This window comes from Haliaeetus albicilla, chromosome 16 (assembly GCF_947461875.1).
Source record: "Haliaeetus albicilla chromosome 16, bHalAlb1.1, whole genome shotgun sequence".
NCBI classification, from domain to species: domain Eukaryota; kingdom Metazoa; phylum Chordata; class Aves; order Accipitriformes; family Accipitridae; genus Haliaeetus; species Haliaeetus albicilla.
The window spans coordinates 14,958,132-14,982,295 of NC_091498.1; the positions used below are offsets into that span (position 1 = coordinate 14,958,132).

A 24,164-nucleotide genomic window follows, 5' to 3' on the forward strand; every position below is an offset into this window, starting at 1 on the left:
GAATTCCTATAAATAAGATAGGGATCCAGTGCCTGTCATGTTGATTCATTCAGTTTGTTATCTGCTCCTGCTGGAATTTTACTCTCCCTCTATTTATCGAGCCTCGAGTGTTTCACAAAAGAATATGGCTGTTTAATTAACCTACAAATCAGCCTCTCTGTATATCAGCTGTGCCGCTCCTCGAAACTGGATTATTGGGCCTCTTGGTTGACACCGCTCCCACTAAGCGCTGCGGTGGCTTGCTGCAGTTGCACCCCCATAGCTGGGCTTTCGGTGGCTGGCTGGGGTGTGCAGCTGTGGGGTGAAGAGTGCATACAGATGGGTGTGTGTTCAAGGCACTACCGTCCTCATCTCGGCTGGTTTGGTTTTTATCCAGCATGTGGGTGAATCTCGGGTGTCATTAGGAAGTGAGCTGTGATCTGTTCTTGGGGGGGGGGGAGGATAGTTTTCTTGCACACTGCTTGTATGCTTCCTAGCACAATGGGGGACCTGGCCCAGAAGAGGGGCTCCAAAGCATGGCTGCTGCACAGGCAACAAATAAACGAGTGTCTATAATTACATGTCTTTGCAATGCCATAGAGTCTGAAGTGCAAATAATGCTGTGGGGAGGGGGGACTGAATCTTGAGGATGAAAAAGCTCAGGGGAAGAAAATGAGTCAGAAAATTAGATCGGGTGATAAACCTAATTATTTCCTCTGTAGGATGGGACTTTTGTGTCTTTATCTTCTGTGGAGTCATTAACATGGCAAGACAAACTGTGAGATCTGAAATCATGCTTGCATGCCCCTGTGTTTTGGCCTGCCATACATGATGAGACACTTTCTGCCTCCAGCCGATGCCAGCACTCGTGGTCCTGGTGCTGGCAAGGCAGCTGCATGGCCCCTTCTTTCTCCCTGCAACGCGCTGCTGCGTTGTTGAGCAATGCCCTGGTGATGCTCAGAGTCCGCCAGTGTTAGGGGTAGCTTTAAAATTCCCTGAATTCCTTGAATTTTGGTGTATGTCTTGAGTATAATATTTAGTTTGATAGGGATGCGGGGGCTTTGCCCACCTCTGCGGGATGCCTTCCTTTCAGCCTGCATGTGATGTTTCCTGGAGCTCGCCAGGATGTGTCTCAGCAGGGAGGATGCTACTCCAATATTTCTGTCTTGACCTCCTGAGCGCTGAAGCTGGGAACAAGGAGCTTGAAGTGTTTGGAAGGGCTGGATGGTGCTTCAAAGGGGGAGAACAATTTTTTGGGAGGTGTTTGATGCCAGGACATGGTCTGGGCATGGTTTGTTGCCTGGGAGGTAGCTGCTGCCTCCGGGGGTTATTGCAGCATCTCTTTACTCCACCTCCCTGGTTTGTGGATAGGTATGGGGAGGGAGGAAAGCTTCCCGTGAAGAAGTGGGGCAGCTCTTTAGGGGGAGACAGGAAAAATGAACGTGCAGAAATGAGCCAGTAGCAGAGCTGCTGCGTGGGGAGAGGAGGGAGGGATGGTGGCATGGGGTTGGTGGGGGACACAGTGCCTTCATCAGTGCAATTCATGATGAATTTGCAATTCTTTGCAATGCTGCCTCAACATTTCAGGAGGAGTCTATCGTCCCTGCAGGGCTTACCCACCATGGTGCTCCTCTTCCGGAATCCTCCCTATTTTGATGTTTTTATTAGCGGGCTTTTTTTTTTTTTTGTCCCTCTGCATCCCACTGCCAGGGCCGAGCTGATGGGCATCTTTGTGACCCCCACAAGTGGAGGGTGGATGGGAAGAGAGAGATGACCAGATGCTGCTGGTGGGGAGGAGCGGCCTTGAGAGCCCTTTGGGCTAGACTGATCGCCTGGTGCTGGTGGGGCATGCCCAGGAGCAATGTCATCATATTTTGCAAGCCAGGAAGGACCTGGGGCTTTGCAGCCCAGCTGAGCCATGGGCAGGGTCGGGGTGAGGGGCCAAGCCAATGCATGGCAGGTGCCCCCTCCCTGGGTGCCTTGTGGGATGCCCACCCTCTGCTTTCACTCCAAGGAGGGCAGCTCATCCTTCTGTCTCCAGTTGCAGCGGCTCATCCATCCCCTCTGAGAACCCTGTGGACCCATTCCCAGCTTGTTCCAGCCCTGGGGCTTGTTTCTTCAGGAGCACTCCACCTACCGTTGACTTTTGCCAGAAGCCAGCTGATGGTCTTTTTTGCTTTAAGCCTCGCTTGTCTCAGACTTCTACCTGCTCTCAAGCCATTGGATATTTAGGGCCTGAGCTTGAGCCCATGGAAATTTTGGGGAGCAGTAGTGAGCCTCTGAGCCCCTCAGGGCTGCAGCTGCAGGTTATCTGCATCCTCTGGTGGGTGGAGAAGGATCACCACATGTATCTGAGCGTGGTTCAGCTGGAAAGGGCACTGGATGGGGATGCTGAGGTCTGAGGCTTTGCAGCTGGGTTGGTGTGTAAGAACAAATTTTCAGCTTCCAGACTTTTTTTCCTTCTCCCACCATTTGTATGCCTTAACTCTTTCGATGGAGAATGCCAAAACAGGCACCAAACTTCAGCAGCGCCATCCCTCAGCTCTATGGCGGGCAGAGAGACAGAGGGCAACCGGGGCTGCCAGGTGCCTCTGTACCATGGCAAGAGGCTGGCATGGCCATGCCCTTAAGCACAGGAGTTGCAATCAGTATTTTGGGGCAAAGACTGGTTTTTCTCATGAAGACTCACTGCCTTAGCGCAGCAGGGACCGAGGGCTTGCTGCTGACTCTGGTTCCTGTTGCAGCGCAACTCATCAGCAATGGCCATAAACGAATAGAGCCTCAACTCTCCCAGGGAGCGGAGCAGTGCATTCCCACGGCCTCCCTGCTGCCTCCTGCCAGTGCTCGGGTAGCAAACTCCCTCCTGCTGCCAGGGTCTGCGGGAGCTGGGGGGGACCGCCTCACCCCAAGGGCTGCAAAATGAAGGACTTGCAGCCAAGCCAGCAGTGCTATAAAGGCAGCATACCTGGTAGGAATCTTCCCCCTGCTTCAAACCAGGATTAAAAGTAAGGCTATCGCTTGCCTCCTTAGGCTCAGACTTATTTTCCAGCATGAGTGTATCAAGAAGGATGCTGTCTGACTGTAGCCAAGACAGGGAGGCTATGGAGGCTTGCTTCCCTCTCAGAGGGGGGAAAAATAAACTACAAAAGCTGGGTAAGGCAATCTGAACCTCTCTGACAAGTCTATTTTCTCCTCTGGTGTGCTTCTTCCTTGCAAAAACAGAGCTCAGACTTCTTGCTCTTTAGAAAAAACTGATTTCTTGAACCTTAGGACTGAGATGGAGAGACCGTGAGAAACGGCTGTGGTTTGAGGTCCTGTGCAGCACTGATTTCTCACACCTACTGAATACCGTGGAGCGCTGGGAGTGCTTGAACTCCAGGCCTTTCCTCCCCCCCGCCAAATTCCTGACCGGTGATGTTAATACATTACCGCACCAGCCTATCTGTGTGCTAAGCACCCATGGTCCTGGGGGTACAATCCATCATCTTGTAAAGGATTCAGTGGGATTCTGTCTGCTATGATTAAAACCAATAATAATAAAAAGAAACAGTCTTTCCCATCGGCTGCTTCGTGCCTCTACGAGCGAGCTGTGCGTCACCAATGGCATCTGGAAGCATGGACCATGCCCTGTGCCTTTCTGGAGCTGCTGTCCTGTGAGAGGCAGGAGGGGACAGATGAGTCTTGTGATGAAGGACCAGCCCTGCCTGCACCCCTCCTCCGAGGTCTACTCCTGCCATTCACCACCAGCTTTCTCAAATGTCTCTCGTTTTGCTTGTGGAAGCGGTAAATTACCAGCTTGGGGCTTTCCCTGCCCGTCATGCCACAGTGACAGGTCAATCTTTGCAGGGAATTTAATTAAGGCTAAACCAGGCAGAGTTTTATACCTGGCACGTGTGGCTGCATGGCTGCACATCTGCACATCCTTCTTTGAACAGAAGTGGGATGTGCTTTTGTGGAGAAAACCCAAGATTCATTTAAAAAAAGAAGAGTTACTTTTGGTTTTAAAGGGGAGATAGGTCTTTGCCATGCTGCATGTGGTTTTTCTTCCATTTCTGCTTGATGAAAGTTTGGGCCGTATCATATTTTGTTCAGACGCTTTGGTGTGTCCTTATCGCCCCATGCATGATGCCTTTCCACACCCCCCCAGCTCCAGTGGGTCGGCGGGTACAGGCTCTGTGCCTGCCCCTGGGTGTGAAGTGGCTCTATCCTGCTGTTCGCATCTTGAAGGCGAGCTGTGATTTATAGGAGAAACGGGGAGACGTGGCTGAGACTGCGCAGCTATGGGTGGGGTGGGGAAACTTGGTATGAGAAAAAGGCTGAGGGTGAAGCATATATATGCATTTTTTCCTTGCCCCCCCGCCCCCCTCTTGTTCAAACTCTGTAGCCTGGACTCTGAATGGAGCAATGCAGCTGAGGAATTACATGAATGTATGGGAGGGAGAGGCTTGTGCAGCATCTCTGGCTGCCTTTGACTGACAAGCTGATCTTTCAGAGCTAGGATAACCATCTCCCTCGAGACTAGGCTGAAATAAACTCCAGGCTGTGACATAATAGTTTTTGATTTTATTTCTTTTCCCAGTCTCCCTGTATCGTACCGCTATCCATACCCCCTTCCTTATCCAATGGGATGATTACCTAGCTGTAGTCTTTGCTATAAAGCCATATTACTCCTAAGCCACAGAAACCCATCCATCAAGAAGCGTTAACTGTTGCTTGTTCTCTGACTCAGTGATGGCTGTACCGTAGATGCTTTGCCAGCCCATGTCCCCTGGTAGCAGGGAGCACAGCTGTTGTCGCTGGTATTCAGCAGCGGCCTCTTGGCAGAGTATTAATGAGGGGTTGGGATGCCAGCTGGACCTCCGCTCCATACCCTATGTCTTCCTAGCTTCGTGGTGACCTTAGACAAGCCCTTGGGCTTAGGGACAGGTTTCTGAAGGTGTCTTGATAGGTGGAGGTAAACCTGGGTCTTAGAGGGATCTTTGGAAAGGGCCGAGATGCTGAACTCAGATGCCTAACACTGGTGCTTGTGGTGTGAGGCATGCCCTGGGACACTGCTTTGAGCCAGGGCATATGTGATTTGCCTGGATGGAGAGAAACCGAGCCATGGCAGCATGACCATGCGTTGCATGCAAATGTCCTCAGCCATGACTTCTGCGGTGGCCTGACCCCAGTTGTCCCGAATGACGTGAGTGGAGCCGTTATCTGGGTATTTCAGCATACTGTCACACAGATCCATTATATGCTGTTTATACGAGATTAATAAGTGATTAATTTGTTGGTGGAAGGTCAAGTGGGTAAGGGATATGCTCCATTGTAGCCTTCTGAAGGTGTCCTCTTCCATTTCATGTGACAGGGTGAGCCGCGCATCTCCATACCCCTGCCAATCATGTCTGGGCCCTTTATAAACTGGTGATAAATGCAATATGAAATAAAGCCTGGCAGCTGTGCTTGGCAGCAGACTGAACTTGTTGACAGTCCTAGGCCATGTTCTGCACCGATATTGTATCTGGCACTGTGACAAGGTAATGGAGGCTGCAATGGATTATGTGGGAAGGTGAAAGTCCCTTGCATAGGTTTCTGGCATCTCCCTTTCCCCTAACCTCAAGAGAGAGGCCAATGGGATGGCTGCCGAGGGATGCAGGTCACCCTTCCCAGTTCTTCTCTAGTTCATGCAGCCCCATCTCTTGCGGGTGGTATTTTCAGCAGCGGTAGACGCTGTTGCTTTTGCAGGTGATGGGGCAATATATCCTCTGGGAAGCAGCAGCCGTCATGCTAGGGGTTGCACATGGCTCCTCCTAAACCTTGTTCCCAAAACCTCTTCCCTCGTGAACCCTGGCTCTGCAGAGGCAGCCTGCCCGACAGAGGCAGCAACCAAAGTCAACACTGTCCTGGCCCAGTACCCCGGCGAGCTCAGGAGACAGGAATGTCCAATGTGCTGGTAGAGGGTTCCTGGGTTTTTCTGGCGCAGGTCTGCAAAGCCCAAAGCCTCTGGGAGGCATTTCATTTTCCTTTCTGGAATTAGCTTTAGTGCTGAAGGTTGGATTTGGGCCAGCAAAGCTTCCTTTGAGCCGTTGGCCGTGCAAATGACTCCTCGAGTCTGCAGCGTTTCCCTTAAACACAGCTCATCTGGTGCCAGAAATTTCCCTTGCCTGAATATTATAATCTCCTCAAGTGCCGGTGAGGAATTGCCCAAAGGAAACGTGACCTTTCCAGCAATGCTGGCTTGTCTGGAGCGGGCATTCGTGGCCATGTGGAACAGTGCAACCAGAGTGTGGGTGCTTGTATTGTTCTGCAGGAGGAGGTGTTTTGTAGGGCAAATGGAAATAAAACCTCTCCCTTGGCTGGGGGTCTGGAGAGGGGTGAAGTCAAGAGCTGGATCTGAAATGGGCAGCCAGCCCCAGTCAGAGCAGAAGTCTGAGCATCCCAGACGCTTGGCAAGCTGCAACTCCGTGGCCAAAGCTGAACCGAGGTGCTTTCCGCCTGTCCTTAGACCTGCCAGATCTCCTCACGTCCTCAGGAAGAGATAAACCCCTTCCACAAAGAGTGTTTTGCCCCAAACTAAGACCTCCAAAAGCTGTTGGCAGAGATGTAGGGACTGCATAAGAGAAAAGATAAGGCCCTGTAATGAGGTCTTAGTGGATCAAGCCTTGCCGCAGCTTCTGGCTGCTGGGACAACAAAGTGGTCTTTCTACCCTTCCTCCCTCCCTTCTCCAGTCCCCCTAATGTTTACGTGAGGGGGGAATTTCCTTTCACCTCACATGAAAATCCCTCTATATAGGCAGGTGACTGGATGCAGGATTGTAGCATGCTGTAGCTCATCTTGCAAGTCTTCAAGCTTCAAGTCTTGCTTTCCATTTCCCCATCCTGTGTTGGGTGAAATGGAGAGCTCTCAGTCCCACCAGCAGCTATGAGCCTGCTTCTTCCCAAAATTTCCCCAGCTTGGGACCGACCTGGGAAAGTGCTGGCTAGAGGTCAAGGCAGCGGTACATGGTATCAGCCCAATCCTGAAGTGCTGGGTAATTATTTCTAGAAATGGGAAAGATGGTTGTGCAATACCACTGTGGGCTGAGCACGTTGAGTTACCACATGTGATTGTGAGCAATTAGAGCAAACGGGAGACCATGGCCCCTTCTTAGAAAACGGAACCGTTTGGAAATTAAATCTTTCCACCTTTTTGCTTTGAAAGGCAATTTAACAGCTGACCCCCTCCTCGCACTTGGGCTTGTCCAAATTGGAATGGCACATTCTGTCTGCAGTCCAACAAACCCCTACAGCTGACTGAAACGCAAGGACTTTGGCAAGGTTTAGTTTCTCATTTGTTTGGGGTTTTTTTGTTTGATTTTCACTGAAGACAAATATTTGTGTGCTAGGTCAGTCAAAAAGGAATCGTCCTTTTTCCTCTGCTTGTCGGTGTGACTACTGAACCTCAAAGCGTCACTTATTAAACCTTGCCCTGCTGCCAGCCTGTTTGAGTGTGAGAGAGAGCTCTGAATCCGCTAATAAACTGGTTTTAGGTGTTTGCTGGAGGGTGCTGATATTTCTGAACCCAGGGTGGGTGGGGGCTTGCTGGGGGCTCTATCAGCAGCCCTTATTGCTGAGAGGAGCAGGCAGGGAGCTCCCAGCATTGCAGCCCCACCATGATGCTCAGTGTGTCTGAGCCGCATCCCAGCACGGCGGCGGGCAGCTTGGAGGCAGGTTCGCTCTGTGGCAAAGGGAGCTGGGAAAGATGTTTCCCTGCTTTTGCAGAAAAATCCTTCTCCCCAAAACGGTCGCCCCCGGCTCTGTCCTCAGCCTGTTCCGAGGATGCAGGGACAGAATAGCGAGCCGGTGAGGTCATGGGGAGAGAGTTAGTCACATCCAACTGGGAAAGGGAGAGGGCTGCCAACCAACGTTGCTCTCACACCATGGAAGGCTCGCGTGGTTCGGAGGGGACAGGAGCCAGGGGTTGGTGCAGCGCTGCCTCTGCAGCGGCTTCCCGAGGAGCTGGGGGAGGGGTTGGAGGAAATAAATCGAAATCTAATTTGTTCTGGCATAAACATGGACCTTGCTTCTTGTAACTGGGGCGATATGGGTGAGAGGGGGTTAAGAGCCTTTCCAAATCGGAGACTATCTGGAGCTGTCACACAAGGGAGGGAGATCATGGCAGAGTTTAATGAATGACTTCATTTATATATTAAAAAAAACCCAACACAACAACATGGTGGCTTCCTGCCAGGCCCACAGACAAGGGTTTCTATGGGAACCTGGGGGAAAACAATAAATAGGAGTGTGGGATGAGTAGGGAAGGGAGGAGGGGAGCCCGGACTTCGGTCTGGGTCCGCTTTTTTCCCCATAGAGAGAGCAAGGTGGCAAGGGGCGATGAGGGGGGAGAAGGGGAAAGAGTGGCTGAATTTGCTGCTTGCAAAAAGACCCCACCCAAAATAAGGCAGGTAGTAATTACACCGTGGCAAAGCGGTCTCTTGGCCTAGTCCTGGTATGTGCTTCATTCCCTGCTCCCCCATGGGCTCAGCAGGGATGGGGGACCTGTCTCCATCTGGCTCTGCATCCTGGCTCTGCTGCCTCAGGGGAGGTGGGTGTTCGGGTGGGCAGGGATGCGGGGTGACCCCCAGGTTCCTGCCAGGGTGGTGGTGGGACCACTCCGCAAAGGGATGCTACTGGGGCTAAGCTCGGCAGTCCTGCCAGGACTGCCAAGTAAAATAGGCTCTGAGTGAGTCTCCGCTGGAAAGGTTGACAAGGTTCATAGTGTAATTAGAAAAGCCAAATTTTTCTTTAACAAAATGTCTCCATTAATCCCAACATTTTTTTTTTCCTCTTTCCTTTGCTGTGAGGGGGGGAGATCTGTCGTGACCCTCAAATGAAAACAGCATCTTGGTGAGGCCCTCTCATATGGTTCATAGTCCAGGCTGTGGGCAAAGCTGGGCAGGCTGGCAGAGTGGCACTTCTGGGGTCAGCTGAAACCTGCCCCTTGTTCACTCAAACTGGGCTGAGACAAGTCTCAACTAAGGCATTTTTGTTTTCTTTCTTTCTTTCTTTTCCTTTCCACAAGCTCTTTGCCCCAGTCAGAACTGATACTACACCTTATCTCCTACTGATCAGGTTCATCTTATGGGGACTGCAGTCCTCACGGTGTGCCCGAAGGAGTGGGAGGCGCAGGTTGAGCTGGGTCTTGCTGCTCACAGGAGAACACCTTCCCAACACCCGTGTGCGTGCCTTGCACAAGAGCATTTCTGTAAACACCAGGGGAAACAGCCTTCATGGTCTGTTTTGGACCTGGCCGAGCCAAGCATCTGCCCCAGCATCAGCCCCGGGTACCACGAGTTAGACCTGCCCTGCTCCAGCTGCCATCACGGGCCCTTTGGGTGAGCGGTGACCGTGCTGTGGCGGTGTGTCCCTTTCTGCCTGCATCCCAGCTGGTGCCACTAGCGGTGGAGTGGGAGCCGATCCTGCGTGGGGACCAGCATTATTGCTGGAGGAGGAATATGGCAGCTGTCTTATCACTTCCTTGGGGACGTGAGAGGCCGTTCTGCTGACAGAGGTGTTATTATCCGCTGGCTGAGATGTCTGGGAGAAGCCAGGGCAGGTTTTTCTTCTCTGCAGGGGAGGAAGGAAGCTGGGCAGGACAGAGCAGGACACAGCCACTGCCCTCCACCACTGTTCCTTCTGCTCCTGGTCAGGCAGGAACAGGTCAACGGCTTAAGAAAACTGACCCCCAGGGTGCAGATCTTGCCCTCCTTGGGCCAAAGCTTGAGGTGGGGGTGTGGGATTTCTTGCAGCACTCCAAGACCCTTTACAAACCCGTCCTGGGGTGCAAAGCTGCTATGCAGGGAATGGTGCTTCTCAGTGGGCTTCCAGCCCACAGGAAGGTGGCTGGTCTGGGAGGAGCGGGATACGCACCACATCTTCCTCAGGGTTGGGAAAGGCTCTCCTGCACCCCTCTCCCAGTCCGTGTGTCCCACCTTTTCCTTGCACATCAGTTGGTCCTGCTGCAGAGCCATGCTGATGGAGGCAGGGATGCTGCTTTGAGGAGCGCTGCTCATGGTGGGAGCGTTCCTCTGCAGGAGCCCCCTGCTTGCCGGGGGGAGCCCAGGCACCTCGAGGGATTATTGCCAGGTTTCACAGGCACTGCCCAACGGCATTAAGGATGGATTTTCCCTCTGGCTTGGCAGGCTGACAGCGCAGTGGAGCGTGGAAGACGAGGAGGAGGCGGCAAGAGAGCGGCGGCGGCGGGAGCGGGAGAAGCAGTTGAGGTCCCAGGCCGAAGAGGGCTTGAACAGCACCGTCTCCTGCTCAGAGAGTGTGGGTCCGGCACAGGAAAACCAGTAAGAAATACCCATGGATAAATCCTTCAGTGACACAGTCTCTCCTTGCAGCAAAACCCTCCTACATCCACAGAGTGGGTGTCTCTGTTGTTTGGGGTGGTTTGGGGAGATGGGGAAGTTCCCTAATAGGTATGGGTTGGGGGATTTAGCCCAGATTAACAAATAGTGTGTTTCTAGCTTGGGCAGAAAAAGCCAGAATCCCTGCTTTGCTCTTTTTTTTTTGGCTGGTGGCTGGGTGTTCTACTGCCCTGAGAGTTTAAACTAGGTCAGCTTGGGTAAGACTGAGCTCAGGCAGGGAGTCCCCATCACCAGGGATTTCAGTGCTGGGTTAAATTTCAGCTTGTGAATCATCCTACGCTGAAACTGATGGAAGTTCCTGATACGTGCGAAGACAGACACGTGCCTGAGGATGTGATGCACAACCCTGGGCAGATCATGGTGCTGGCGGCCAAGCAAGTGATCACCTCTCCTGGCTGGGCTCCTTGCTCTTTCCTTGGAGGATGCTGCCCTGGCAGTGGGGAGCATGGAGCAGCTCCTGAGTTGGTGCAGTTCACAGCTCCAAGGGTTAAAGTTTAACTTGATGCTTTAATGGAGCAGGTCCTAAATGGAAGTAGCTCAGGAGGCATTTATGGAGAATCTGAGCTATCTGCTGTCAGTGAGGAAACCCCTGGAGAAGAGATAGGATGACCAGTCATGTCCCCAGCATCCCACCACTGCATCCCACTGCAGCCTCCCTGTGTCCCCGGCACAGCAGCCCAAGTGCAGTGCGGCACTGAGGCTGGCACAAAAAACAGTCTGTGCTCTGCGTTGCCAAACTCTGTCTTGAAGACCCCAGTCTTCCCACTATTCATGTGTTCAACTTATTTCTAAATATATTAAACACAATGGAAAAGTGGCGGCAGGATTTGGGATTTTGGTCAGAGAGAAGCAGCAGCTTCATTTTACTGGAAAACAGCAAAAGCTGTTTATAAAAATCTACTTTCAAAATTATTCAGGACTCTTTTTTTTTTTTTTTTTGTCTAAAAATGTTGCAAAGAAGCTTAAAATTTTTTTGTAGAAATACACCCAGTGATATTCTGCAGACAAAACCACTGCAGTCTGCCCTAAAAGTAAACAGAAGCTCTAGAAAGTAATAATAATAATCATTAGCTTTTCCAAACCCCTCTTCACACAGGGGCTGGAAAATAATTTGTAAAGGTCTTTAAAATGGCAGACAAGATCTCCGGTCTCTGCTTTACCGGGAGATGCTGTGAGTGGCCTTGGGCACAGAGCAGCGTGCTGCAGCCCCAGTAACGTAGCTTGTAGGCTCCGGTCCTGTGGGCATAGGCACAGACACGCTGCTGGCCCCATGGGACCGTTGGCATTGCCGAAATTTAATTGAGTGCTTAAGCATCTGTGAAGGGAGCCGTGACAAGCAGAACAACTCCTAAAATGAGGCGTTTTGGTCCCCACTCCACGATGCTTGATCTTGCTGGGCCAGGCTTCACCAGAAGGATGTTTCTTCTCTGGCCATCCCCTGGTTTCTTCTGCAGCTGCTGACGGCCACCTGGGCTTGCTCATGCAGCCCGGGTCAGCCCTGGCTATTAATCTTCTGCAAAGCTTTGCTGTCTCTTGTGTAAACACTGTCCGCTCCTTCCCTCAGCTCTTCCCACGCTGGGATTCATCCCATCCATGTTACTCCTGTTTGTGCAAACCCACCCTCGGCATTTCCTTGCACCAAAGGGACAGAGCGAAGTTCCTCTCCTCCCTTCCCCCCCACTAAAAAAAAAGAGAAATAACCTGCAAAACAGCAGGTTTGCAGGAAACACATATGTGGCCTTGGGACCCAGAGGGATGGACATCAGCTTAAGCGGTGCTGATGGGGCTGTGCTGGCTTGGTGCTTCCCCTGGGGCCATGTTTGCAGAGGGGCACAGGGAAGTGACCAGTTTTCAAACACATTCGGCCGGTCTCCCTTGCTCCCGGGGAGCTTTTCTGGTAGCCTGAGCACATGTTTGTGGCCAGGGCCACAAATACTGGAGCAATTCTGCCTTGGGCATCATCAACGCTGCAGCTCGCCTGAAGCCTTGACCAGGGACTCAGCAGATCCATAGTCCCATCCTGGCTCCACATCAGATTTCCTGAGTGTTATCCTGGGGCATCCACAAACTACTGCTACACATGCAGTGGAAAATAACCCAGCCTGGGCTGCAGTGTCCTAGACCTACATGGCATCACTGCTCGGCAGTCTAAGGGGATGCTGAAGTGCGGCAGGAGCTGGGCTGTGCTCAAACTCGTGGCTGAGCAGCCGTTTTTGGTGCACACCGCCTGCTACCCTCCCTGGTGAGGGCACGTGTTTTTTGTAAACCCTCAGCTCTTGCAGTCAGTTCAAAATGAGACTCCCAAATCTCAGAGAAATGCCCTATATTTCAAGCCACTGGAGGCTAAGCATCTCATGACACCTCCTAAGAGCCCAGAAAGGCAAAGAAAAGACTCACCCACATTTATTATGTATTTTGATCCTCTGAGTTTTAAACTAATCTGTGAGTCCTGCATCCTAATTCCCATTCCCAGGTGATGTGACAGCCCTGCGTCCCAAAACCACCTGTGAAGCCACCTCCTCAGGCCAATGCCTGCAACGTGGCTGCCCACCCAGGACCCCCAGCCAGGAGGCTAGTCTCCTTGTGAACGCAGGGAAAGAAATAGGAAAAACCCAACAAGCCCCATGCAAGGCCAGTCCGCATCTGGCGCCAGCAGCTGTGTGCTCTGGGAGGGCTGCGGCTCTGTACAGCAGTAGAGTATTCACAGGCAGGGAGCCAGAGTCATGCAAGTGCATGTGACTGGCTCAAAGCTGGACGGGAATGTGAGGATCCAACCCAGAACTTGAGCCAGTGTCCTAATCTCTGGGTCTTCATGCCTTCCTCATCCAGCGATCTGTTCAGGCCAGCTCCTGCTGATGTCTTTTCTATGGGGACAAGCAGCAACCGAGTTTGAAACACCTCTGGTCCAAACAAGCTAGGGCCAGCTCCGGTGCAGAAGAAAACCAGGGACTTTTTGGTTTTGTTGTGCTGCTTGTCTTTTGCTCGCCTGTGCATGGTCCCAGAGACCAGGCAGGCAGCAGGGTGCTCCTGCTAGAGACATGGAGCTGCTCCTTCATCTTGCAGTGATGCCCCAAGAGACCCCCTCTGTACAGGGGTGCTCCTAAGCTCATGGCAAAGGTGTCTTTCCTGTAATGGAGAACAAGGCTTCAAGGGGGATTTGGGAGCAGCTGGAGGAAAGAAGATGCAATAGCTGGAGGGAGAGAAGGGCAGTATCAAGCTGGGGCTCTTTCAGGTCAGGTTTGGGTCTTTTTAGCATCTCATTCTAATTTTCCTTCTTGCTGTGTTTCAGCTATGACTTTAAGCCATCCGGGACTTCAGAGCTGGAGGAGGATGAGGGGTTCAGTGACTGGTCCCAGAAGCTCGAGCAGCGCAAACAGAGGTGGGTATGACACAGCCAGACCGAGGGGAGGGGAACCAACATGCCCAACAAAAGGATAGTCCCTGAGGAGGGGTGACCAAGCCCAGGTCAAGCCTAGCATGCATAAGAAAAAGGCCAGAGGCTGGAGCATCAGCAGGACAGCACGGGCCCCGCACGGCTGGGACGGATGCTCTTCACCTGCCATTTGGGCTAGTGGGGAGGAACAGGCTCAGGGACTGCCCCAGGCTTTGGGGATGTTTGGATTGAGGTTTGCACTCCAAGCAATGGCAGCCTGCCAGGACGCCTGGGTTTGGAGGAGTGACAACAGTGGATTTAAGCCACCTGAGCTGCTGCAGGGGTTGAAATGGCCCCTAACATAATCCAGGCCAGCCTAAAAAGCTGTTCTAAGTTATTGCTGCTTCCTGGCTCATGTCAGCATAGTGGGTGTTGTGGCCTCACCCCACCTTGTGCTTGACTCCTCTTTCAGCAGGGGAAAACAGGCAGCAAAGAGCCCCAAGAGGTGCTTGTGTGCCAGCTGTTTAGTCCCCATTCCCATCACTCTCCCCTTGCTGAGCTGAACCAAACTCCTGCCTTAACTACTTCCCTTGGATACCATCAACCTGCATGTGAACTCTGTGACTCAGCTGTCTCGGCAGCTTGATTTTATAGGGAATTTTGCCCCTGTGATGACATAGCCTCTTCTTTATCCCCAAGACTGAAATAATGCCTAAGATTAATATTTACTGATGAACAAATAAATAGAGCTTGCCTTTTTCTTACCTTTTTCCAAACACTGTAGCTAAATCACTCTGCAAGCTGTACCTTTTCAGCCCTGACCCCATAAGCATCACTCAAGCACCTCACCATGGTGTTGATTATCACATCTGTGGGAGCAATTAGAAGTCAGCCCCATCTGCTTCTCAGCATGCTGCCTTTTTTTCCGCCTCCCTTGCGAAGAGCTTGTCCGGAGAGAAAGGCTGCTGCTATTCCCTCCTTGGCCTTCAAAAGAGAATTAGCTGGAAGGGTTGTGTTAGCCTCTCCAGGAATTGCTCCTTGGATTTTTTATGTGATGCTTGTGTTTACTCTGTAGTGGGTCAGGAGGGTGCTGAGCAGGGGAGGTGGCATCCATAGCAGGTGAAGCCTATCAGAGAGGGGTGCTGCTTTAAAGGCAGTGGCTGGAGGTGAGCAGGCTTTTGGCTGGAGGCTGGTTGGGAGAGGCAGCTGAAGGTGCTCAGATGCTGTGGGCTTCCTGGGAGAGGGCTTTTTGCAGAAGCTAGGCTTCCTTCCTTCCTAGCAGGTGGCTGTGCCCTATAAAGTCCCTTCAGCAGCTTTGCCCTTACTCATCTGCCTCACTCAAAGGACAGGCTTGGAGTGAGCGCAGGTAGGCTGGGTGTCTGGCTGCGATGCCCGATGCTGGAACAAAGCAGTGCTGTGGCCAGGGTTTTCCAACTCCCCTCTCTCCTGCTTAATTGAATATGGAGCAAACCCTGTTTTTTCATGTGAAGGATGTCTAGGTGATGGCTACAAATGAGGGGACAGGGAGAGTTACTCTCCATTGGATGGTAGCTAAGACAGCTTGTGTGTCCCTGGAGGGCCTTAGTGCTAAGGTGCGTTTTCTTTTTGGTTCTGGTTCCCCACTTTGTGGGGGGAGATCCATGCTATCAGCTGCATGCAAGAGGGTGGGAGCTGTGTCAGACTAGCTGCCTCCCATACAAAATTGCTGGGGTGCAAAAGGCATCCTATAGACTGCATTGTATCTGCTGGCCTTAATTTTTACTATGAGCTTGTACTTTAGCTGGAGGCATTGCTGGCATCCTGGGTAAGAGAAACTAGTTATCTGGGGCCTCAGGGCCTATTTGCTGTTGATGACTGCGCTGTTGTGGGAGTATGATTAGTAGCAAGCCAAGCGAGCCAGGAGATGCATCAGCTTTTTCCCCATGTGGTCAGTGAGGAGGGCTGGACAGTGGCTGTCCTGTGAGCTGCCTTCCTAGCAGTAGAGAGGTGGGTGGAAGAGTCTTGTTTGAACTTTTTTTTCATGTTTCTGTGCTGGCTGGTGAGTCAGCCTTGCACTTTGGCAGCTGCCTGCTAGCCAGCTCTCTAGCCTTGCTGTCACAAGCCGGGTGATTTTCTAAGAAATGGATGGGAGGAGAAAGCTATTCTTTGGCTGGGGAAAGTAAGATGACAATAGCATCTTGGTGCATGGCTGTGAGCTAGTGGGAGCTCTGGGGTTACGTGCTCCCACTGACTCTGTACCCAAAGGCATGGGCTGCTCTGCTTTTGCAAAGCTGATTGCTTAAACAATCTGGGTCTCCTCTCTGCAGCCTCAGAGACCTGGAGGGATCCTCTTGTACAAAGCCCATTGTGGCTTTTTAAACCTAAGCCAAGGGGTGACCCTGGCTGCTTTGGGACTCCTTTGTTTTGCTGGGCTGTGACATGAGTAAAGGTGTCATTTATTCCAGTGGGCAAAGCTGAGGCTTGGGGTCAGGTGTAGATATAGTGTTGCTTGTGAAGCACTGTGCCTTGGAAACAAAAAAAACCCCTGTGTGAGTGGCTGTGTAGGCTTGCCCTGCAGTTTAGCTTCAGCTAGGGGAAAGGGGAATCTTGGGAAGCATGTTCATGTGTTGTTGGTCGCTTCCCTCTCCAGCAAGAGGCTCTGTTAACATGGAAGATGAGTGTAGGCATAGGAAGGCTGCGTTTGGTGCTGGGAACTGTGGGGCAGTATCAGATCTGTGTTTGTGCACCAGGACCACAGAGCGCACTGGCTCACCTGGGATTCGGGCTGTATCTGAGCAGAGAACTGAGCCAGCACCCCATCACAGTAGTAGTGTCCTCTCTGCCTGGGGTCTGAGTGGAGTTCTGATCTCTGTTTTCCTGTGGGTCTTGCCTGCGGTGAGGCTGGAAACATGCAGATACCTTCAGCTCTGCCACAACTCTTGGTTGAGCTGCGTCTCGGACATTCAAAGAGTGAAAGTGTGATGTGACTGCTGTCACGTCTGGGTGCCCAGAACTGGATGGGACCATGAAGTGGCTGTGAGCCCTGGTGTAAAACACCCAGCAAGTTGTAGGCTTGGGGGAGTGATAAATTCGTATTTCTAGAGGTCTGAGGCACCTGATAAGTGTCTGTAGGCTCATAACAATGTGTTTTGCTTCTTCGACCTCTCTCCTCCACCTCTAGGTCTCCACGACAGTCATATGAAGAAGAGGACGGTGGTGTGAGGGAAGCTGAAGTCAAACTGGAGCAGATCCAGCTGGATCAGGAAAGCCCGGAGGAGGTCCAGGAGGAGAATGTGGTTATCAGGGAGGAAGAGAGGCTGTGCCAGGAGGAAGAACAGCTCCAAGACCAGGAGGAAGAGGAGAGAGCCGAGCAAGAGGTGGGATCAGGAGGAGCTGACCACCTCCTCTTCCCAGGGCTGGTGGCAGAGCTGGGGCTGGGGGCTGCTCTCCAAGAACTCAGCTCACCATTGCTGCTAACACTGCTGGGTGTTTTGCTCACACAGGCATGCTTTCACGGCATAACTGGGGGCTGGTGCCACTCTTGCCTATGTGCATTCTTGGGGTCACTGCAGGCAGCCTCTGCCCTCTTGCAAGGGTGGTGTGTTTGCTGCCAGTGTTTGTGGTGGTTTAGTTGTGTCCTTGCAATACTTAGAAGGAAAGTGCTACCATTTCTCCTGTGGTTTTGTGGGCAGTGAGTAGCTCTTCAGGAAAACTCAAATCTAAACTTTACTGCTTGTTTTTCTCTTCCCAGCCTTTACTGCATCTTTGGAGCACTCTGGCTTGATGCATCTCTAAATCTTGCATTGCTCCCGGCTGAGGTTTTCTTTCTTTGCTTTTCTGACGAGGTGTAATTCCTGGTTAATGAGAGAGACAAAGCTGGAACTTGAGTGGTGGTGCAAGTCTGTTAGGGTGGCTGAGCTTCAAATATCTGTTGTTGTAAATGGATTTTGACTTGCTGAGGCTAGTATGCTTTTTGCATTTGAACTGTGTGTGTGTCTCTAGCCCTTTATTCTGAAGGCAGCTGTTCTCTCTCCTTGTGGCCTCTAAATGAGAATTTCATGTTTTCCTATCTCAATAGTGGTAAGAAATCTTTATTAACTGATGCAAGGACCCCTTTTGATATCATTTTGGAACCTTGAATCTGCAAAATTTCTCTGATTCCTCCCCCACCCCCAAATGACACATGAGCTTCTTCCTGGATGTTTCAAAATTAGATGATGTGAACGAAAAAGTTTCTGTGCTCACGTGTTTGTTTAGTGTGATGCAGGAAGCCTGGAAAACAGGGGAAAAATCACTTTTGTTGCATAGTAAGCAGTTTGACCAGCTCATTTCCTGGCTTGTTAATTTTCTGCATTCAGGAAAAGAAGAGAAGAAGAAATGAAGAAGAAGAAGAAACACCAGAAAAACGCCAGAAGGCCCCAAGCCCTGCCAGCCTGGAAGAAGAAGAGCTGTGTTCTGACCACACCGCCATGTGCTCCACAAAGGTTTGTGTTCCTCGGGCCCCTCTAGAGGCATGGTAGCTATTGCAATAGAGCATCTAATGATGAGGAAAGATGATCCAGGGCTTACGGTAATGTAGGGTGTGAATCCTGTTATTCCACTCCTGCTACAGGCTGGGACAAATCACTTGATCTGTTTCCCTCATCTTCCTTGGTTGTCAACCTCCTCTCCTCCTTCTTTGCCTGCTTGAGCTGTTGGAGGCCATAACTGTCTCTGTGTATACTTTGCCAATCACCGTAAAAGTCTAAAGTTCATTGAGGACTCCAGAGAATTTTGTAATACTGAGAAAGATGTCTGTGCTTTCAGCTTGTGAATTTGTTCAAAGACTAATCTGAAAATGAAATTTCCCTTCCCCCCAAAACCCCCAAAACTTGAAGCACTGGAATTTCCCTATCTTACTTGGAATAAAATCAGAAAGTATGACTTAAGTTTTTTAAACATACGGGGATTCCTGATCTCTGAAGCATTGTGTCCTTCCCAATTGCCTCTGTCTGCATTGATGCTCTTGTGAAACTTCCATTTTTAACACCACCTGAATTGCATCTCATGACATCTGTTGCATTTACTACAAATCCTCAGTTCTGTGCATGTGCTTTTAAATACAATAGATACAGATAAGTGATTTCTGTAGTGAATGGCTTTTTGTCTTTGTCAGCCCTAAGCTTGTTGATTATAGCAGTGAGGGAAATGGTGAGGAGCCTGGGTAGCCTGTTAATCTGCTGATGGTATTATCTTTGTTTTTTTGCTTTTAGATATGTGCTATTTGCTTAGTCAATATTTCCTGGATGGGGAGGATTGTATGAGCACTTCCTCTTGCACCAGTAAATAGATTGTAAGAGGAAGGTTTCATCATCTACAACCATCAGATTCTTGCTCTTTATGGAGAAGCCTTTTTAAAGTCAAATAAAAAGAGGGGAGAAGGGGTCGGTTTGGATGCAGACCACGTGCTAATGTTAGGTTTGAAAAGTGGAGTGGGGGTGGCCAAAGCATATCCCTGGAGTGGGACTGGTGGGGAAATATGGGAAACGCTTCCAGTGCCTTTTATGTGCTGAAACTTTTGTCATTACAACCTCAGAACACAAATGGCTTCCTGACCTGAGCTTAACTGCTGCTGCTAGGATTAGCCCAGGGAAAGGTTTAGAAATACAGTCTCTGTGTTTTATAACAGTGATGTCAGAGCTCACCAATACACAAAGCCAAAAGTAAAGCTGTTCAGGAAAAATATGAGCTTGGGATCCTTCCAAAGGAAGGAGGATCTTTACACCCTAGCTAGCAGGGCTTTGTGCAAACACTAACAATTAAACACATTGACCACCAAGAAGGTGTTTGGTACAGGATCGCTCAACAGAAACACTGCTTGTAGTGGAAGGATGAGAGCATCTGCAGTGGGTGGTGAGGTCCCCTGCCAGCTGTGGCTGGTGGAGGCTGGGTACACATCTGGGGCCGGCAGATGTTGGATTGCAGTGTGATGGGGTGTTTGGGGTTCGGAGGGCCAGTGTGCCTGGGGGCTGAAATAGATGAGTGGTGGCAGGGAGGAATCCTCATACCAGCCCTGTTTTGTCCCAGGCTTCTTGTGAGCTCTGAGTTTTCAGGTTGGCTGCGTGAGGAACTGTGGTTTCTTCTGGTCTTCAGAAAGCACTTTGGACCAGAGAAATCCACGACTCTCGCTGCAAGGAATTGCCCTACTGGGCAGGGGGCGGTCGTCTGCAAATAGGGACCACTTAGGGAAAGTTTGTTCCCACCTAGACCGTCATGCTGAGATCTACTGTCACCTACAGCCTTTTCTAGGCCCCTCTGTGTTTAACTTGATGCTCATTTATGACCTTTTGGAAGCACCTGTGGGTGGTTTGCGTCTGCACAGCATCTCTCTGGCAGGGTTGGCAAGGTTTTTTTGTATTGATATCTTATCTACTTGTGGTCGAGAAGCTGACATATAGGCAGGGATCTACCAGAGTCCCCTTTCAGGTGCTGTTATGCCCCATGAGGTGCCAGCTTGCCCATCAATGTCCCAGAGGAATGAGCAACCCAATCTCTCAAGTCCCGGCTTGGAGGCAAGCATCAATTCCTGCAGCACCGAGCAAAGGAGTGAGCTGGCAGCAGGCAGACAGCCTGCCCGCCCAGCAGAAAAAGCTGGCTGGTGGGATATCTGTCACGCTGCTGTGTTGGGACCATGCAGAGTGACTCTCCCTAGCACATCTCTGTTAGCCAGGGTTGCACCATTTGATGGTTGTGCTCTTCCTTAATGAGCCTTGTGCTCTGCTGTTAAATGTGGCCTCTCTGTGATGCTGTCTTGTCTTCTGCTTAGCTAAAATTTAGCACCGGCATCCTGAGAGCATCTTAAAATGAGCACTTAGTGCTGCGTTTTATCTGCTAACTTGGTAGGTGATGTTTCCCATGGCACAGGCAGCAGTTATACAGGGAGAGAAGGCTCCTTGTTACTTGGTTGCTGCTCCTTGGCTCTGTAGGAGCTGGTGTTAAAAGTGAGCCTCCCCTTTGGCTTGAAAGTGATTTTTCTCTCTGTGTTCTTGTTTGTCGGGGCACGAAGGAGCTGTGAGGTTTAGCAACATTTCAGCTTTCATTTATTCAGTGGTTGTGAAGTGTTTGCTTGCCTTCCTGTCTCAGCCAAAGAGTTCTTGCACAGGAGCCTCTTGTGCAAAGCTCTTCCCTAATGGCTTGACGTGAAGGGCTGCCTTGCAGGTGGCTCCATGTGCTGACTTGCCCTGTCTGTGTGCTTCTCTGGTGTGGATAAGTCGATGTAACTCATGCCTGTGCTGCTCTTGTGCTTGGGTCCTCTTCTGCAGACACGGCTGGCAGTGCCCCTAGTTTTTCCCCTTGTCTTTCCACACTTGCCACTTTCTCTGTTGTCTGGCTAGGAAACCAAGTGTCTGAGAGATACATAGTCCTTGAGCAGAGGGAGTAGAGAAAATGGTCTTGGTTTCTGTTTCAGCTGTCAGCCCAGCTGCATGCTGTTGGTTTGCCCTGAAACTGGTTGGGCTGCTGCTGTGCACTGGTGCTTTTGGTTGTGATTCTGCTCACCCGCCTTGGAAAGGGGATGCTCACTGTCTCTCTAACCAGCGTGGGAACATGGGACTGAGGCATTTCTAACCAAAATCTGGGTGAGGGATCAGGGAAGAGAAATGTTTTGCGTTATGGTCAGCTGAGGTGACCTACATCCATCTGAAGTCCATGGACAAAAGTAATGTCTTTGTCTTCTCTCTCCCACTTTAGATCACAGACAGAACTGAGTTGCTGAACCGCTCAATAAAGAAAAGGTATTTCTGGGGTTGACCTTGGGGTAAAGCAGGTCCCTTCCTGCAAATAGAGGATGCTGGAGGGCCCTGCTGTGGGGAAGGGCAGGAATGACAGGCTGCCTGTGGCCCTCAAAGTACTCCTTTCTTCTTGAGGCACTGGGGGATCGCCTTAATCCTCTTCTCTCCTCTGCTCCTCAGTAACAGCATAAAGAAAACTCAGCCTCCCCTCCCTGTGTCGAAGATTGATGACAGGCTGGAGCAGTACACACAGGCTATTGAGGTGGGCTGCTGTGTTGTCTCTGTGTCCCCACTCCCCAAGGAGCCCTCTTTGCTGGGCGTTCCTCTCCCACTGTGCCTCTTAGTCTTACCATCTGGGAGGTGACAACTGAATCGTTTCCCTTTGGGTGGCAGCAACGCTTTCTCTTGTCTCTATCTCTCTCCACAGTATAAAGTAGGTTTCTTTAGTGAGCTGTCCCATCCTTGTTTCCTCATGTTCCTTGCTTAAAGGGTGGAAGTATCTGGGAGGAACTAGCAAGACCCTACAAGTCTCCTTTTACAGCCCCTCATCCCTGAGGACCTCCAATTATGGGGGGGGGGGAGTGGTGGCAAAACCACACACTCCCTGATGGTGATCTTTCTCCATTTATTTTCCAGACATCCACAAAGGCTCCAAAACCTGTCCGGCAGCCCTCTCTTGACCTTCCCACCACGAGCATGATGGTAGCCAGCACGAAAAGCCTCTGGGAGACTGGAGAGGTCGCAGCTCAGTCTGCCGCGAAGTCCCTGCCCTGTAAGGTATGGCATTTGCAGGACTTGCCTTGCTTGTGCAGTGGCAGAGGGGTTGGCCTCTGGGCACAACACACACTACGTTTGCATTAACCTGTTGGTATGGCTCATTGGTGGTGCCCACCAGCTCTAAAGGCATCTATATTAGAGATCCAGTCGCCTTCATCAGGATGCAGGGTGTACCACCTCAGAGCTTTCCTTTGTCTGTGCTAGGGCCCCAAATTGTTTCTTGGTGGCACAGCTAGGAAAGCCGCTGTGATGCTGGCTGAGGCTCTGTTTTGAAATGGAAATAAAATCAGCTGGTGGGGAGAATGTGTGTGTCTTCTGCAGGGGCTAGGACTGAGCACCAGTTGTTGAGCACAAAGTTGCAAGATGATAAACTTGTACTTGGAAAATGCAGAGTATTATGTATTGCTCTCTTAATAAATTCAGTTTCTGGTAATTGAGAGCGAGGCTGATTCTGTAACACATTGGTTGCAAACCTGTGTTTATGTGAGCAAAATTCCTTCCACACAAGAAAAGCCTTGATGTTAACATGTCTTGAATAGTTGACAAACTTAAGAAAATAAACATCTTGGATGTCTGATGCAGGTTCTTGTTGAAGAGAGTGAGAGGAAAACATTAGGATATACTGGGAATAGGAAGAAGTTTTCACAGTCATGGGGTTTAGCTGCAGCTGTCATAGCTCAGATGATGTGATATTATAAATAAAAAAGGACATCAGATGTGTGGGTTTGAAAGGGACGTGAACAAAGGCATGTTCAGCAGCGTTAGCAGTAAAGGGTAATGAGAACATCATCTCCTCAGGATATCGTGGCTGGAGACATTGTGAGTAAAAGAAGCCTTTGGGAACAGAAGGGCAATCCCAAACCCGAGACCAATATCAAGGTGAGTTAGTATCTGTGTGAGTATGAAAGCACTTGCTCTGCTGTGAAAAAAGAGCTCTTGACTGGATTGGAAGTATTGAGAAGATGGTGATGTTCTGTTGGGACAAGGGCTGCCTGTATCTATCAATGCAATGACATACCTAAGAGCTCTTCCTAACAGTGAGCTGCTATTGCTTCAGCCCTAGTAAAAATGGGGGCAGAAAGTGTTTTGTAACCAGTAATACTGAAGGGTCTCATGACTAGCATGTTGTTCTCAGCCCATGAGTTGGGAGCCCCAGCCTTCTAGGCTCAAATTCAACTGCACATGTGAGTTACTTTGGTCTTGTTATGCTTTTTAATCTTGAGAATAAATAAAATGTGCAAAATTAAGTGGAACTGAACCTAAGACAGTACCAACACTTGCACGTGGATCTGGGGTTTTGTGCCTACCGGTACATTTGTGGGAATGCCTATTAAAATGCAGCAAGCGGCTGTTGCTCGAACTGTCTAGGCTGGGAGAGGAAGATCAAAGTATCTTGTCTGTTCCTCAGTCGGTACTGCTGCGAGTATGTGGTAAATGAAACTGGCTCTTGCTATGGGTGAAACCAATCCTGGCTTGGGAGGTCTGGGCTCTTAGATGAGGCCTGGTGTTGCATCTTCCCTTTCCTATTACACATCCTGTGCTCGCTGTGTTACTTTATGCTTACAGAAAGCGGTGGTCAGTCTGTGCAAAGAGTTTACGTGGAAGGGGCAAGAAGGGAGTACAAAGTAGGCTGACTCCAAGCCCTCTGGGATTACAGACAACCATATTGCATACTCCTCTGGCTTCAGTTATTTGACCTTGACTGCTTGTTTGAGGGAGAAAAATGCTGACTTTGGCTCTTTCTTTCTCTTCTGTTCAGTCTACTCCTTCTGGCAAAAAGTATAAATTTGTTGCAACAGGCCATGGCCAGTACAAGAAGGTGTTGATAGATGATGCTGCAGAGCAATAGCATGCCTGGAGAACTCATTAACCAGGTAGGTGGAGTATGAC

The 24,164-nt window shown here is 50.5% G+C and overlaps 1 protein-coding gene across 2 annotated transcripts in view; it reads left to right on the top strand.

Annotated features, from left to right (window-relative positions):
- LSP1 (lymphocyte specific protein 1) overlaps positions 1-24,164 on the top strand; it is a 51,647-nt gene that overhangs the window by 16,191 nt on the left and 11,292 nt on the right. For both annotated transcript variants that reach the window (XM_069803630.1, XM_069803631.1), the window contains exons 2-10: positions 10,146-10,298; positions 13,666-13,755; positions 16,910-17,105; positions 18,087-18,212; positions 21,457-21,500; positions 21,678-21,759; positions 22,134-22,274; positions 23,073-23,153; positions 24,034-24,148. In XM_069803630.1, coding sequence (XP_069659731.1) covers positions 10,146-10,298; positions 13,666-13,755; positions 16,910-17,105; positions 18,087-18,212; positions 21,457-21,500; positions 21,678-21,759; positions 22,134-22,274; positions 23,073-23,153; positions 24,034-24,123 — 1,003 coding nt within the window. In that variant the 3' untranslated portion in view covers positions 24,124-24,148. The remainder of the gene's footprint in view (positions 1-10,145; positions 10,299-13,665; positions 13,756-16,909; positions 17,106-18,086; positions 18,213-21,456; positions 21,501-21,677; positions 21,760-22,133; positions 22,275-23,072; positions 23,154-24,033; positions 24,149-24,164) is intronic.